This window comes from Ochotona curzoniae, unplaced genomic scaffold, assembly GCF_017591425.1.
Source record: "Ochotona curzoniae isolate NIBS_2020 unplaced genomic scaffold, NIBS_Ocur_1.0 contig_66, whole genome shotgun sequence".
NCBI classification, from domain to species: Eukaryota; Metazoa; Chordata; class Mammalia; order Lagomorpha; family Ochotonidae; genus Ochotona; species Ochotona curzoniae.
This window is the reverse complement of record NW_024466512.1, coordinates 11434132-11451532: the sequence shown is the minus strand read 5'-3', so window position 1 is coordinate 11451532 and position 17401 is coordinate 11434132. Positions and strand designations below refer to the sequence as shown.

The following is a 17401-nucleotide window of genomic DNA, read 5'->3' as shown; positions in this document are numbered from 1 at the left end:
TTGTAGCATGGTAGTGCTCTTCAAGGATAGGTGAGCAAATGGGTCTAGCTGTGTTCCAGTGATGCTTCATTCACACAGACAGTAGGCCAGCAGTTAGCTCAATTAACATGTTTATGCAGTTCTTTTATGATTGTTATTTTCCAGTATGTAGTTTTACAGGTACAGAGATTTCTCCTTCTGCCTTCTTCCTTCCCCCTCCTTTCCTCTCTCCCTTCTTCTTCCCCTTCTCCTTTCCCCCTCCCACCCCTGTTCCTCCCTCCCCCACTCCATCCCTCCGCTTCCCTTTCCTTCCTCTTCTCCCTCCTTGTTTTTCCCTCCTGCCATTTCCCCTTCATATTATCACGGTAGTATAGTCCTTTAGTAACAATTACAAATTTAACATTCTGCTATTTAGGTGTGTCAAATATAGACAAAGGTAGAAATTATAATGCCATATACTGTTAAGGTATTCAGGAGCAGCAGTGTGACAATTGAAAAATAAGTTAGAGCTGGAGTTGTGTGTGAGATGACTGCTTGCAGTACTACCATCCCATGTGGGAGATCCAGCCCTTCTCCCTGGTAATGTGCCCTTGGCAGCAGTGGGTGATGGCCTGGTGACCTGGGCACCTTCCACCCGTGTGGGAGATCCAGGTGGAGTTCAAGGCTGCTGGCTTTCGCCTGGACCAGCAGTTTGTGATATTCAGTTCAGCATTGAATTTAGAGATTTTTGCAGTTTAAATTACAGCAGTATTCTGATGATAAAGGTTATGACTGCAAGTTGCAAACTGGGGAGAAGGATTTCTGATTGAACCAAAGCAAGTTAACTTTTTATGTAGAATTTCTCCTGGTTATCTTGCTTTTTGCAAGAATGGAGATAAGACTTTCAAGTTGTGATAATAACAATTTTAGATCTTTGTTAATATTTTATAATTGTTGAGACATCATTTTCCCTATTTAGTTTTTATCTGTTTTCGTAAATCTCCTTGAACATATTTAAGACGATCAATTTGCTGTCTTTTTCTAGTCAGACCGTTGCCGTGTGTCCTCAGGAGTAGTTTCTAGGAACTTCCCCTGTGGCTGGACCATGCTGTCTTCTTTCTTCTCATGCTTTGTAAGTGTTTGGTTGGAAGCTAGACATTTGGTTATATTGTATGATCAGTCAGGGAATTAGATTTTGTTAAACCCACTCAGGGATTGTTGGAGTTACTTAATTACTGACTTTTTTTTTTTAAAGATTTATTTATTTATTGGAAAGTCAGATATACAAAGAGGAGGAGAGACAGAGAGGAAGATCTTCTATCCGAGGATTCACTCCCCAAGTGAGCGCAACGGCTGATGCTATGATGATCCGAAGCCAGGATCCAGGAACTTCTTCCTGGTCTCCCACACGGGTGCAGGGTCCCAAAGCTTTGGGCCGTCCTCAACTGCTTTCCCAGGCCACAAGCAGGAAGCTGGAAGGGAAGTGGAGCTGCTAGGATGCGAACCGGTGCCCATATGGGATCCCTGGGCATTCAAGGCGAGGACTTTAGCCAGTAGGCCACACTGCTGGGCCCTGATTACTGACTTTTTAAAACTCTCTTGTAATGACTATATTCTTTATTGTGTTTGATTTGTGAAGTCACTGTTCCCTCATTTTTTTGTCAGCCTGTATTTACACAGATTTTCTTGGCTCTCTGGAGCCTAGAAAAAATGCAAAGCTCCCTTTTTTTGGAGATCTGCTCTGGTGGGGCCCTCCTTCAGGGCTCTGTCCAGTTTTTTTGCAGCTCCACTCCCTGCTTGTTCAGAAAGCTTGGTTTCCTTGGGTCTTTTTTTTTTTTTGAGTTGTTATTATTATTTTCCATGATATGGTTTCTGTAGGTACAGGGATTCTTCCCTCCACCTCCTGCTCTATCCCCTCCCATCGATTCCCCCATATTATTACAGTAGTATAGTCCTTCAGCAACAGTTACAAGTCCAACATTCTGCTATTTAAGTGTATCGTGGCAACCGCAGGTGTTTTCTGAGTATACGTTCCACTGGTCATATATGTGACTGCCCAAATTCCCTTCTGTCTCCCTGTACAGGCAGGCAGAGTTTTTTCCATGCCCCAGTTCTCCAAGGAATCTCTCAGTTTTTCTCTGAGGCTTTTGGACTAACCTGTTGATTATGTCAGTTGTATCTTTTGCCTCAGGTAGCAGTGGGCTGTTTGTTTTTGAGCAGTGCCTTCCGCACAACTGCTTTTCTGCTCTGAAGAGTTTTCACATTAGCCACGGGTATTTAAATCAGCAAATTAATTTATGAACTAAAATTGAAAAATATAAGGTGATTTTTCAGTAGCTCAGGGGATTAGTATAATTAAATTTAGGGGCTCCTCCTGGAACCAGCCTAAATAACTATTAAGTCTGTATTCTCCATCCTCATGAGCACTGGCAGCTGGATTTTCTTATGTGCCCCCATCTCTGCTATTCCCCATTGCTTTACTGAATGCCTTGAAATTCTCCAGGGGCCAATGCAGTGGCACAGGAGGTCAATCCTCCACCCTGTGGCAGTGGCATCCCCACAGGGCTGCCGGTTGTGTCCAGGTTGCTGTACTTCTAACACAGCAATCCAGGAAGCCAGCAGAAGTTGCCTCAAGTGCTTGGAGACCCTCCTCTTGCAGGGGTAAGATCCTTGTTCCCAGCTTTGGATCAGTTCAGCTCTGGCCATTGTGGCCATTTGGGAAATGAACCAGTAGGTAGAAGACTAAATAAATTCTGCCTTTCAAAAATGAATAAATCTATATATAAATAAATAAATTCTCCAAACATAGCATGCCCTTTTATTAGCCCCTAAGTCTTCACACACTCTACTGTGGGGATACTGCTGTGTGTCATTATTTTTATATATCACTGTATTAAATTTGGTACTGTTTTGGATATTTGTGTGAGGAGTATTTGTTTTCATTTATTGAGATATTCTTGTTAGAGTTTGGTTTCTTGAACAGAGTATTACCCTGGCCTTATAAAACAGCTGGATATGTTCCTTTCTCCTTTAGTCTCTGAGAGAGATGGCAGAACATTGATAGTATTTCCTGTTTATTAAATGTTTGGAAGATTTCATGTGGGGTTGTGCTGTTTCGTGTATTGTTTTAAATAACATTTTTTGAGATATACTGATGTACAGGTTTTCTACTTTTCAAGTTAAAGAATTTTTTCCATTTCATTTGAAATATCAAAGTTATTGTTAAGAATTTCTTAATGTTTTGCAGCGTTGATAGCAATTCCTCCCTTTTCTTTCTTGATAGTTGTGTTTTTCCTTCTTGGTTAGTTTTGCTAAGAGCTTATTAAATCTGTTTGTATATTCAGTTTTTGGTAGTGTTGGTTTTCTCAGTGTATGACTGCTTTGTAAGAGATTGCTGTTTAGCATTTTCCTCCTTACACTTCCTTTCGATTTGGTTATTTGCTTTTTTTTTTTTCTAGCTTCTTGAGCTATAACCCTAGATAATTGATTTTTATATTTTTTCATGTTAACAGTTTTAAAATAAAGATCTTTTTATTTATTTGGAGGACAGAGTTACCAGGGTTGGGGAGGAGGCTCTGCCATCTGCTATTGACACCCCAAGTGGCCACAATGGCTAGGACTGGTCTGGATTGGGCTGGACTGGGCTGAACTGGGCTGGAACAACTCCATTGCAGGTTCCTACAGACATGGTTGGGACCCAGGGACATTATCTGCTGCCTTCCCAGGCGTGTAAGAAATGGCTGGGTTGGAAGTGGAGCATCCAGGACTTAAGTTGGCCCCTGTATGGGATGCTGGGCATCACGGATGGAGTTTAGTTCTCTGTGCCACAATCCCAGTCCCTCATGCTTACGTTTAAAGCTCTAAACTTGTCAAAATATTGGTTTGGCTTTGTCTAATAAATTTTGATTTGTTGTGTGTTAGTATTACTTAATTAAATATTTTCTAACGATCTTTGTGACTTAGAAGATATTGTTTAATTTCCAAACATTTTGTGTGGTCACTACACGGAGCTGCTGCTGATTGCATGGATTTGGACGCATGATTATTGTAACCACCATTGCAGATTGAGTAAATTGATCTAATTCAATTCTGCTGTTAGTTGTTGCTATGACTAACAGGATCCTAAAGAGGGTTTGAGCTTAGTTTTTATTGTCCACCCTGGTTTTGAAAGACATTTGCAGACCAAGGGGATTCAAGAAGTCTGGTGTCCTTCTGGGTGGTAAGGGTTCCACATTGTTTCTGGTGCACTGCCTTTAGCGCTGGCACTTTACCAGAAGGACTGAGTTCTTCTTCTGCTATTCTGCTTCTCCTGTGACTGGTTGTTGGCATTTGAACCTGATTTGCCCTGCAGCTGCACTAGATCAGTTTCTAAACGTTAGAGAAACATATGGCGTTCACAATGCCCCTAAAATCACTTAAATTGAGTCCATAATTTTCTTCCTTGAGCACATCAGTGGCTTTCACAGCATTCAACTGAATCTGTATTCTTTATGATTATTGGTGCTACTGTATTTGTTAAATATTAAGAGGGATGTTGTATAAGCCTATTAGTGAGTGCTTCATTTTCTACTCATATCCTATTTCAGTTCACTGAAAAGTGAAAAATCTTAGAAATTGTGATGTGACAGTAAGGCTCTCAGGCTATGCCCACAGTGTCTACCACCCGCAGCATGTTCCTGTTGCCACCTGGCTGGCAAATGATCAAGTCTCAGAGCAGATCCTGAAGATAGGCTGCCTAGAACTGTCAGTTGGTCACACTTCCCTTCATCACAGTGTAGCAGATCCAGAGACAAGCACTGGGGCTTGTGCTAGTGTGTATGTGCGATGCAGATAACCCGAACAGGACCAGTGTAGATAAGAGAGGGCAACAAGGAGGAAGGAACTGAGGGAACCTATATTCCTTAACACAGATTGATTGATTAAGAGCTGGAAGGATGATTCATATGCAGTTTTTAGGCCACCACAGTCACATGCAAAGTGGGTTGCACTAGCCAGAGTGGAACTTTTCAATAAAGATGCAGGTGGTAAACTTAGGAAGTCAGACTGGAGTGTATGTAAGGGTCGCTAAAGGTGAGAGGGTAGCACCAAACCCCACGCTACTAGAGCAAGATCTCTTTCCAATTACAGTCATACCGTTTCCTAAAGTAGCTGTAATGATTTATTCCTGTGAAAATTCTTTTTCTCCACATCCTTTCCAATATTTAGCATTACTAGTTATTTTTAATTTTTCCTGTGGCTCTGATTTTATATATTTATTTTTTCCCAGTTTAAAGGATTTTTGATTTTATAAAAGAAAAAACCCAGCTCTTTATTTCATTGATCTTTGTTTCTTTTGTATTTTTTCTTTTTAGTTTTTTATTTAATTAATCTCTTGTCTTTATTATTTCCTTGTGTTAACTTAGGATTTTGGTGTGTTCTCTTTTTGCCGGGCCCTTGAACTGCATTGTTGGGTTATTTCTTTGTGTTGGTTATGGTAGGCACTAATTGCTGTAAACGTCCCTCTAACTACTGTTTTTCTGTATCTCATAAATATCGGTGTGTTGTGGTCCCAGTTTTAAGGAATTTTTACCTTGATCTCTTGATCTCTTTTTCAGTGAACCATTGTTCATTCAGGAGTGTGGTTTTCAGTGTATGTATAGTTTTTAAAATCTCTTTTGCTGATTTTTTTTCCATTATGGTTAGAAAATAATACATAGACATGATTTTGATTTCTCTGAATTTTTGACATGTTTAGAGGCCTAATATGTGGTCTGCCCCAGGCATGTGTTCCAAGCGCTGAAGGCACAATGTCCATTCTCAAGCTGTTAGATGGACTGTATTTGTAGACCTGATGCCTTGGTAATTGTGTTGTGACCTTGTTTGCTTCTTTTATGATTTTTGTCCTAAAGTCTGTCTTTTCTGATACAAGCATAGCTGCTTTTGTTGTTGAATAACTTTCTTAAACCTCTACATTACCTTTATTATTTTACACAATTTGAAATTTTGTTTAATGATATCACGAATGTATTGGAGACTGCTTTACCTTTTTTATGTGTGCTTTTTTCATTTGTGTTTATATGACTGAAGTGTTTCTAAAGAACTCTCTTCAAGTTCATATGTTTTTCTGCTTGATTTAGTCCATAGTTGAAGCTTTTAACTGTAAATTTTATTTGACTTGCTAAGTTCTTCCTAGCCTTGATTTTCCTATTTCCCCTGCCCTAAAGCTATACTCTTAGCTTGCTGGAATCTTATCTGATTGAGTATCTTGACCCCAACATGGAAAATGGATTATTTAATTATCCTGTTGTAGTTTGGTATTCTCTGTGGACCTGTCTTCTAGGTCTGTCATCCTGTTTTCAACTATGTTTAATTTGTTAACCTTGTTCACTGAATCCTCAATTTTGATTACTGTTTTTAATACTATAACTTCTCTCATTTCTTTCAAATACATTATCATATTTAAGTGTTTCAGTTATCTGCTAACATTTAGGTCTTTCTGAACTTAAGCATTTTTTTAGATAGAGTGTATCTGATACAAATATTAGGTTATCTTTGATTTTGACACTCTTAGTATAGTGTCTCATTGTATTTTCTCATGCATCATTATCAACGATTGTGCTCGAGGTTTTGTTTGAAAAAGTGTTAGTAGAAAGAGTTTGAGGGCTGTTTTGGTGTTATCTTTAGAGTCTGGATCTTCTGTTAGGAGCCTTGGCAAATGAGCAGTCCTGGTGGATTTTACGGCTTGGAGTTTTCCGCTAGCTAGATGATTAGGCTACAGTCTAGGTAAGGGCTCGTCTATTTCTGTACATCCTTACCTTAATAAAGATGTTGTGTCCCCAAGTCAGATTGCCATGCCGTTTCAGTCCCTGCCTTTTGGGGTCATTATCTGTGATTTTCTTCCCTCCTCTCTTCAGGCTGCCAACATGCTCCAAGCCTCTATGCAGAGCATTCTAAATAGGCAGGTTTGTCTAGAACAAAGGCAGCTCTGAATGTCTTGCTAATTTCTGGATCTTCACCTTTATCATTATTTATAAGATGTACTCAAAATTTAAAAATTGTTCTTCAGTCTGCCAGTGGAGAGAATGACCTCATGCAGTGTTATTGGAAGTGAAGAATCACGGCGGTTTAGTGTAGTTGCACTTATTTCTGCTGTCGGCGATGTGAGATGACTCATGGGTCACTGTCTCGCGGGCTTTTTGCAACTTTTAAAAGAGAACACGTGCTCATGGTAGGGCGGGACACTTTGAATGGCTTATTTTATCATTAGGATTTATTTGAACATAGGAGTTTGTCTGTTCTTCAGAAATTTTTCCAAGCATGAATTAGCCTTTTTGTAATTAACCCTGAGTACTTAATAGGGATTATGACAGATGTACAAGTGATATTACTATTTGCTGACCTTTCTGTCAACTCTGATATATAGGAAAATGAAAATTTCCCCCTGACGTTTTAAGTCTGTGTAAGGGGAAATTAGTTTTACCAAAAGTAGGTGGTGACCCTAGCATCAGTGTGTGTATGTGTGCATTTTCATAAAGACCCATTATCTGTGAGGTGTTTGTGCATGCATACATACGTAATAAAATAAATGCTAAGTGAGAAGATATTTTAATTATATTTTTTTGCCTCAAGGTAAGAACAAAAGGAAATCAATTTGAAATTTGAAATCTTTAATTTTAAAGATTGTTATATTCTAAAAATCTGAGGATTTCCCAATTATCTTTTTCTTTTGTGTGTGAAGTAGAAGATATAATACTTTTTGATTTATCCTATTTAAAAATTGAGCACTTGTGCTAAATGTAAAGTAGATAAGAAAAATGATCATCATAAAAATAGGTAGCAATACTAAGATCTGGAGACAGCTGCCTTAGGAGGCCTGGTGCCCGTGAGGCCGACAGGGCTAACCATGTGAGCTCCCAAATGAGATGTCCGTTTGCTGTTTCTCTTTGTTGTAAATCTGCATTTTTCAAAGTACAGTTGATCTGCATTTTCTTTTGCCTCAATTGAATGTTTGTGCAGGTACAATTTAACAATCTATTTTACATCAACATTGAAGCATTAGAATGATGGTCAGTGTTTCTGGGATTTTCCATTATATAGATTAAAGTGATCGTCATGTATCATGGCTTAAAAAGACTAAAACTAAATTTCTTTTGAGATGCAGAGAGAAATATAGCAGTTTGAGTGTTCTTCTAAGTTGTGTATTTACCCACCGGTTTGCAACTTGCTATGTCCCATCCCTTTGGATGAATGATTTTTGCATTGTCTAATGCTGCTATATGTCTTAAAGTTAGCTTTAAGGTAATTATTTTCATAATTTTGTTTTATCTTTTAGGTTAACAGAACCTTCTGGATATTTAACAGACGGTCCAATTAACTATAAGTATAAAACTAAATGTACATGGCTAATTGAAGGCTAGTAAGTATACATTTTGGGGTTAATTTATTTTATTCTGAGATGTTAAAAGTGATCATAGTAATGCTCAAGCATTAAGTATAATGATTTTATAGTGTGATTTATTTAATTATCCATCATTAAAAACTTTTTTTAATGGAATTTACATCTTGGAGGCATCGTGTTTAATACAAAAATTACTGCACACTTTCACTTGTCATAATATACCATATATATATGTATGCCATGTTTGATTTATATTACTGTGATGTTAAATAGGGAATGTTTAGCTTGTCTTAAAAGTTTTATTTTTAGAATTTGGATTTTTCATATGAAGTATAAAAGTATTCCATACTGAATGGTAAGAATATTTTTAAATGGTTTATTTACTTTAAAGGCAGAGTTACAGATTGAGAGAGTAGAAAGAGAAAATCTTCCCTCTGTCTTTGAACTACCCAGTGGCCGCAGTGACTGGCTGGGCTTGGCTAACCCAGCAGCCAGGAGCTTCTTGCAGGTCTCCTAGTGCATTGGCCCATGAGTGGTGCCATTTCCTCTGCCTTCCTAGGCATGTCAGCAGACAGCTGGATTGGAAACGGAGCAGCCAGGATTTGAACCTGTTTCCATATAGGAGGTACTGCAAGGTGGAGGCTCAATTCTGTCACAGTGCTGGCCCCAGAACTTTTTTAAAAAATTAATTTATTTTTATTGCAAAGGCAGATTTAGAGGGAGAAGGAGATACAGAGAGAAAGATCTGTCGGCTGGCTCACTGTCCAAGTGGCTGCTGCAGTAGTCAGAGCTGAGCCGATCTGAACCAGCATCCAGGAGCTTCTTCTGGGTCTCCCACATGGGTGTAGAGTGCTAGGGCATTAGGCCATTCTCTGCTGCTTTCCAGGCCCCAAGTAGGAAGCTGGATGGCAAATGAAGCAACCAGGACATGAACTGGTGCCCATCTGGGATCCTAGCGGATGCAAGGCAAGGATTTAGCCACTAGGCTACCACACTGCTCTTCCCCCACCAATGTTTTTAAAAGTATGTTTTATCAGAAAGAGTTACTCAACCATTTCAGAGTGTTTTTAGTGGTTAGGGCTATGTTTTACTGTATTGTGAATAGATGTGAATTGATTCAGACTCTTAGAAGCCTTTAATGACTTTTAAAATATATTTAGAAAATCGTGTTTTGTTACTTAATTTTTTTTTAAGACTTAGAAGCTGTCATTTCTATGATATACATGGTTTCAATTTGTTTATTTTTTGAAACTATTTAGATCTTTGAGGACAGATTTAAAAAGTTATTACTTGTCTTGTTGAAAGGTTTGCAGAAATTAGATTAATTTCTTGGTTAGTGAATTTCTGAATTCAATTTTATTAAAGTCCAATTTGAATTCAGTGAAAATATGGTCATTTTAAGAGTATGGCATAAATATGCTTTCAGTAGTATATACATCTTTGTACTTCTCCCTCAAGCAAGACAGGAAATATTTCTTGTTGACAAAATCCTTAGAAAATGGTGATAAAAGCCCGTAGCCTATTTAAAGATTTTGAGAGTTATTTCTTATTTTAAAGAATTGGATATGATATCTTATCAACCTTTTGTTCTATTGATTTAGGATATATAATGAATTATGTGTAAATATATTTTTGATAAAATATTATATTTTGACTTTTCTGATTCTTTTGTATTTTATATATTAATTTAAAATTTTTAAATTTTTTATAGTCCAAATGCAGTGTTAAGATTAAGATTCAATCATTTTGCTACAGAATGTAGCTGGGATCATATGTATGTTTATGATGGAGATTCAATATATGCACCTTTAATAGCGGTACTCAGGTGAGTAGTTATTTGTATTCATAGCTATAGAAAAGTATTTGTAGCTATAGAAAAGCAACTATATGTAATTTTTGGTTTATCTTTTTAAAAAGATTATTTACTTATGTGAAAGCATTGCAGAGAGAGATCTTTCATCCATTGATTCACTCCCTAGAGTCAACTTTGCTAAAATGGCTAACTAAACTCAAAAAAGGGCTATTCTGAGGACTATAGTTTTATTATAAAGGATAAAAATTAGAGCTACCCAGTTAGTCACGAAATGTGATATTGTAGGAACACCAGTACAAAGCTTTGTTTTCTGGTGTTACCCTCTGTACTGGTTGATTTAGGATGTATCCCCAAGGAGGCTTACCCGAGCTTCATGTATCTAGAGTTTTTATTGGGTTTTCAATATGTGTATATGTATGGTTGCATCATTAGCATCAATTTTGAGATCTCTAGATCCCACCATGTCTCCCAACGTCAGACTGATACACTTTAATGTCATCATTGATCTCTCTATGTGGATATCCCGATCATGAATCATATCTTTAGCAGAAATAACCTGGGATTCCACCATGAGTCACGCTTGTTGGCATAAACTGACAGGGTTCATTGTGAATAACAGACACTCCTGCTGTAGAAGAAATGAAAAGGATTTAGAGGTTGTATTCTAAGAACTTGGAACAAAAGCCAACCAAAATTTTCAGTAGTAATGCACTAGTGAGGGCATGTAAACAGACTTTTCACACATAGTAAGTGTTGCTATCAAATTATTAAAGACTGCATGACTTCAGAAGTAACTAATCCAAAATGTACATAATCTAGTAGAATGATCTGAGCAACCTTCATGCAAATTATAAGATCCATAGCCTTTTTGCTGCAACTCATGGGTTTGGATATTTTTGTTTTTATTTTCATTTCTTCAAAATAGTTTTTTTCTTATTAAATTCTTCACTGACTCATAGATCACACAGTTGCATTATTTTCTCCAAGCAGGTTTTCTGTTTTCCTTTTCATTTCTTCATTGACACATTGGTTATTCAGTAGCATGTTATTTAACTCCATGGTGTTATACATTTAAAAACTTTATTCCTGTTAATGTTATTTTATGACTTTTCATTTAAGGGAATATATAGTGACTGTGTAATAGAGACTATCATATCTAGATGTGATGATACAATGCCGTATGCATATCTACTTCCAAATGAAAGATGAACTCTCAGTGAAAATGTTGAATGTATCTTGACAATAGGATGCTGGACTGTCTGCCATTGTCTGCATCTGTGGTGTCAGGATACACTTAAATGTTAGAATGATGGACTTAGGATTGCTCATGAAGGACTATATTATTGTAATAATATGTGGGAAATCAGTTGGGATGGTGAGGATTTTGGGAGGAGTTAAGGGAAATCCCAAAGGCTATGGAATTGTATTATAAAATTAAAAATAAAATAGAAGGAGAAGCAACAACAACAACAACAAAAAGAATGATTGGAAAAGTGTGGGATCAGATAGAACATTCTAGGTAAAGTGTGTTTAGTGGTATAGACTCATTAAAGAACGTATTTCAGAACAGTGAGTAACTTGATTTTAGGGAGTGTTCAGGAATGCACAAGGTTAGATTACATAATAAAGAGTAATTGGCAGTATCTATGGATTATTCATTTTTGTTCCAGGCAGTGTTCTAGAGTTATTTATGTGTATTAATTAACTTGATTTTTGCAGGAATCCTTGGGTAAGGAATCCTTAGGAATCCTTGCCATTTCATAAATGGAGGTTGAAGCACAAGGAAGTTCTGTAAGTGGCCCAGAATTGTCCACTTGGCAAATTATATAATCAAAATGAGAGATCAGCTTATTTAATTCCAGGGCTTGATCCTTCAGTCAATGTAATATTTTATCCTTGCTCACTGTGCTAAAGAAATTGACTTTGGTGTGTAGATAATATTAATTGGAATGTGGAGAATGGATTGGAATAGAGAATTGTTACTTCTTGTGTGTGTTAGACAGCTGTGGACTGGACATTGTGTTGGGGAACTCACAGGTATGAATAATTTGAGATTCAGAGTCTGTATTCCTTTAAACAATACCTGAAGACACTAGTCAGCCATAGTCAACTTAAACCAAATTCAGGTGTTGTGGTGGCTCATACCTGAACTTCATGGTAATCCTTTAAAGGTTTGACTCTTGATAGTTTCCTCCTTTTTTTAAATTTAGTCATGGGGTCTCAGCTCAAAGAATGCTAGATTTCTCTTTGTGCTTCCCTGACTCTGTAAAACCCTTGGAATTAACACCTGCTTTCTTTTTTATATTTTTGAATTAAAAAAGATTTATTTGACTACTTGAAAGAGCTACAAAAATAAAGGGAGAAATGAGAGAGAGAGAGAGAGAGAGAGAGAGAGAGAGAGAGAGAGAGAGAGAGTGTGTGTGTGTGTGTGTGTGTGTGTGTTTATACCTGGTGGTCCACTCACCAAGTGCTGTGATGACCAGAACTTATCTGGACCAATTCCAGAGAGAGGGAGAGAGAGCGAGAGAGAGGGACAGAGAGGGAGAGAGAGAGAGTCTCTATCCCAGAACTGCACCAGAGTGTTCTTCTACATTGGAAGTTCTTGCTCCATCATCTACTGCCTCCTGGGATGCATCAGCAGGAAGACAAATAGGAAATTAAGTAACTGAGCAGTGTTCCGATAAGAGATGGGGACACCCTAAATGACATCTTAGTCCTCTGGGCCATGTTGCCTTCCCATCGCCCTTCAGTCTCACCTTCTATTTCAGATCTCTTTATCTGAAAGAGAAAGAGACGGGCAGGCTAAAAGCCTGCATGTGCATATCCTGAATAGAGCTCTCCTCTGCTGATTGACTCCCTAGATGCCAAGAGTAACTGGGCTGTACTGGTCTGAAGCTGGGAGAAACTCAGTCCAGGGCTTTCCTATAGGTGCTGGGGTCCAGTATGTGGAACCATCTCTATCTCTCGTCTCTCATGGTGCATGTCAGCCGGAGCTCTGATCCAGGTGGAGCCAGGACTCCAATCCAGGCACTCTGATATGGGGCATGAATGTCTTAGCCCTGTACTTACCCCTCACCCCCAGCTTTGGAATCAGCAAGTGTATATAGAGCCTGTTGTCTTACTCCAGTGTATTAATTCTTCTGGTAGCTTAAAGGAAATTTTAAAAAGAATTTGTCAGTTTACCCACAGATTTCAATTTTTTTTTTTTTTACAGACAGGTTAGTTGTATTTGTTGTAAGGGTTTGTGCATAATATTCTTATCATAGTACTTATTTTGATGTAATCTCATTACATTGGAAACTATGCATGTGTAACTAAAATTGGTATTTTAGAATTTGGATTCTGTTGACTGTCTAAATTCTTTTGTTTTGTTACAAACATAGCCAAGATGTGATAATTACTAAAGCAGTAAATCAAGAGTTGATTATTTTCTAACTTGTTTGCATTTGAGTATGTGTTTGCATTTGAGTATGTGTTTGCAAAATAGATTATTTGAGATTTCATTTTGTGTCAAGTATAACTTGAATGAAGGAATTAAGTGCCTAGTGATGCCTAAAGATTAAATTGACTTTGTGTATAAGACTTGATTATTTCGAGTTGTATAATTTCTATTAGCAGCTTCTTTTCTACTAGTGCATGTTTTCATAGAATTAGAGAGGGCATTGTGGTATAACTAAAAGAAGATACAAGTACAGTTCCTAACTTAGAATTTTTGTCTTGGTCCATTTATATGTTCTCCCGTGTAATTAGGCTTTTTTTTTTCATGTACATTTGAGTTTAAGTGAGCAGTGTTCTGTTTTGATTTATTTTTATTGGAAAGTCTGATATACAGAGAGGAGGAGAGACAGAGAGAAAGATCTTCTGTCCGCTGACTTACTCTGCAAGGGGCTGCAGTGGCTGGAGCAGAGCCAGTCTGAAGGCAGGAGCCCAGAGCCTCTTCCAGGTCTCCCATGCGGGTGCAGGGCCCCAAGATGTTGGACTATCCTTGACTGCTTTCCCAGACCACAGGCAGGGAGCTGGATGGAAAGTGGGGCCACCAGGATTAGAACTGGCACTCGTATGGGATCCCAGGGCTTGAGAGGCAAGGACCTTAGTTGCTAGGCTACAACACCGGGCCGGCAGTGTTCTATTTTGAAATGACAGCATATACTTGTATTTTACACAGATATGAAAAAATTCTAAGAAGCAAAAATAAGGGGTGGGCATTTTGCCTGGTGGTTAAAATGTTGCTTTGGCTGCTTACATTGTATTGAAATGTTTGGGTTTGATTCCCCACTCTGCTTCCATTCCAGCTTCCTGCTAGTGCTCATCCTGGGAGGCTGCAGGTGAAAGCTTTGAGTATTGGGTCTAAGGAACCCTTGTGGAAGTCCAAGATAGAGTTCCTGCGCTTAGTTTCCACTTGCCAAGCCCTGGCTCTTGTGGGCATTTTAGGAGTGAAACAGTGAATAGCAAATGGCGCTGTTTATCATCTGTCCCTATCTATTGTCCTGTTGTTTGAATAAATAAATATAAAAATGAATAAACCTTTAAAAAATGTGGGAACAATATTCTTTTTTATTTTATTATTGGTATCATCATCATCATTATTTTATGATACAGTTCCATAGGCTCTGGTATTTCCCTTACTTCCTCCCCAAATCTGCTCCTCCCCAACTGATTCCCCTTTATTATAATAGTATAGATATTTATAAACAGTCATAAATCCATCATTGAGGGCATGGACAATGGCACAAAGCCCAGCATCCTATTGTCAAGATATAGTAAAAAGTTTCACTGAGAGTTATCTTTCATTTGGAAGTAGATATGCATACTGCATTGTATCCTCACATCTGGATATGATAGTCTCCATTACACAGTTACTATACATCTCCTTAAGTGAAAAGCCACAAAACAAAATCAATAACAGGAAGAAAAAATATAAATTTACAGCACCATGGAGTTAAATAACATGCTACTGAATGGCTAATGTGTAACTGAAGAAATGAAAAAGAAAACCAAGAACCTTCTTGAAGAAGAAAATAATGCAACTATATGATCTATGCCTCAGTGAAGACTATCATATGAGAAAAACCGTTTTAAAGAATTAAAATAGAAACAAAAACATCAAAATCCATGAGATATAATTTCCTTAGATCTTTGTTGGTTAGATGTATCTCCTGTAGGCAACAGATAGATGGGTTTTGGTTTTTGATCCAGTTCACTTATCTATGACATTTAATTGATGTGTTTAAGCCATTTATATTCAGGGTTAATCTGAATAGTTGTAATTTGTTCCTGTCATTTTAACAATGGGTTGTTCATTGATTTAGTCTTTTGTTATTTTACTGGGATGTTCTTCACATTTGCCCTTGGTTTTGGTGGGTGCTATTCCTATTCTCTTTCAACAGAACATCTTTTAAGAACCATTTGTAAGGTAGGTTTGAAAGAGGCAAATTCTTTTTACTGTTCAAGAATTTTATTTCCTTTTCAAAGACAAAAGAAAGTTTTGCTGGGTACGCTATCCTGGGCCGACAATTTTTTTCTTTTAGGATCTGGAATATGTTGCCCCATTTTTTTCTGGCCTGTAAAGTTTCCTGTGAGAGGCCAGCTGTGAATCTGATTGCAATTCCTCAACATGTCAATTGATTTTTTTCATGTGCACATTTAAGAATCTTTTTCTTATGTTCTATTGAAGAGAGCTTAATTATCTTGTGTTGTGGTAAAGATTGTGTTTGGTCAACCCTTTGGGAGTTCTGTTCCCCTCCAAGATGTTGCTTCCCAATTCTTTCTCCATATTAGCGAAGTTTTCATTTGTTATTTCATTGAATACATTTTTAAACCTAACTTCTCTTTTTGTGCCTTCTGGAACTCCCATAACTCTTATATTTGGCCTTTTAATAGAGTTTCTTAATTCTTGAATACTTTTTTTAGCTTGACCCAGCTCTGCTTCCAGCTTTTTGATTATTTCGTCAGTGTGGCAAGAAATGTCTTCTAATTCTGAGATTCTTTCTTCTTCTTTCATTCTGTTATTGAGACTTCCTACTGAATTTTTGTTTCAGTGTTGCTCTTTCCTGTGTGACATATTCCTTAAATTCCTTGAATTCTTGCTTTATGTGCTTCTCATTGTTGATAAGAAGCTTTACAATGAATTTTCTGAATTCTGTATCTCCCATTTCCTCAGTTAACTCTGAGGTTGGCAGAAGCTTTTGTTCCTTTGAGGGGAGTCTTTATTGTGCCTCTGTCTTTTATTTTGCTCTTGGTCATTGTACTTCTGGTTAGCAGATTCTTCTCCTTGGGGCAGGTTTCTAAGCTGTGTCACCTACAGGTCTACAGTTTGATTTTTTTTTTTATTGTGGTTGGTACAAGATTCTTTGCTTGCAGTCACTTGTGCCACTCCCTCCAGCGGGTTTCAGGAATGGGCTCTTGTATTTGGCTTCCACCATGGTCTCCATAGCTCCAGCTCCTGGCCACCAGTCTCTACCTCTTGTAATTCTGTGCTGTGGCTGCACTAATTTCTGTACAACTTTTCTCCCACTTTGGATCAAGCAGTTACCAGGATTTGGGAGGTGTTCTAAATATCTAGGTTGTTGGTAGTGCTGATCTTGCCAGTACCTGCTGGCTGTTATGTGTGAGGGCTACCCGGACCTATATTGACCTGTAGGATGCCAAAGTTGGTATTGTTTTCCCTGTGGGACCAGCTGGAAGTGAGTTCTTTCCCAGCTCAGGGCATGCTCAGCCTACTGTTGTCCTTCTAGTCTTTCAGCCTTTGCCACACTGTACAAAATGGTGCCGGATATGCCACTGGTGGATTTCTGGATCTGCTGACCATTCCATCTTGGGGTTACTTGGACCTATTTTGGGTAGAACCTGTAGGATGCCACATCAGGGCAATGCACTGAGCCAGAAATGAGTTCACTCCTAGCCTAATGCGTATGCAGTCCTGTGTAATAGCCTTTGCCTTCTTACACAAAATGGCAGGCAAGGCAGCTCTGGTGGGAGTCTGGGCTGTGAAATCCATCCTCCTCCCACACTGTCTGTGTGGGATCTGCTGCTCTTTCTCTGCTCCTGGTTGAATGAAAGAAACCAGCAAGAAGGGCAGTTCTCCGAGTTTACCTCCTAAACTCCCTCCCCTATTTTTCTGGAATGTTTCCTCTCTGCTTCACCCTGGGTAATGATTCTTTGTTGAAATGTGTCCTCATCCTATTCCACCGTCTTGATTCTCCCAGGAAGAATTTTCTGTATATAAAAAGGGAAACACCAAAAGTTTGTATTTG

General features: G+C 38.2%; 1 protein-coding gene across 1 annotated transcript in view; it reads left to right on the top strand.

The window, feature by feature from the left end:
- The window catches only part of ATRNL1 (attractin like 1), a 538040-nt gene that overhangs the window by 14777 nt on the left and 505862 nt on the right, over positions 1 to 17401 (top strand). Inside the window, exons 2-3 of the mRNA XM_040992049.1 lie at positions 8270 to 8353; positions 10047 to 10160. Of these exons, the coding sequence (XP_040847983.1) occupies positions 8270 to 8353; positions 10047 to 10160 (198 nt within the window). The remainder of the gene's footprint in view (positions 1 to 8269; positions 8354 to 10046; positions 10161 to 17401) is intronic.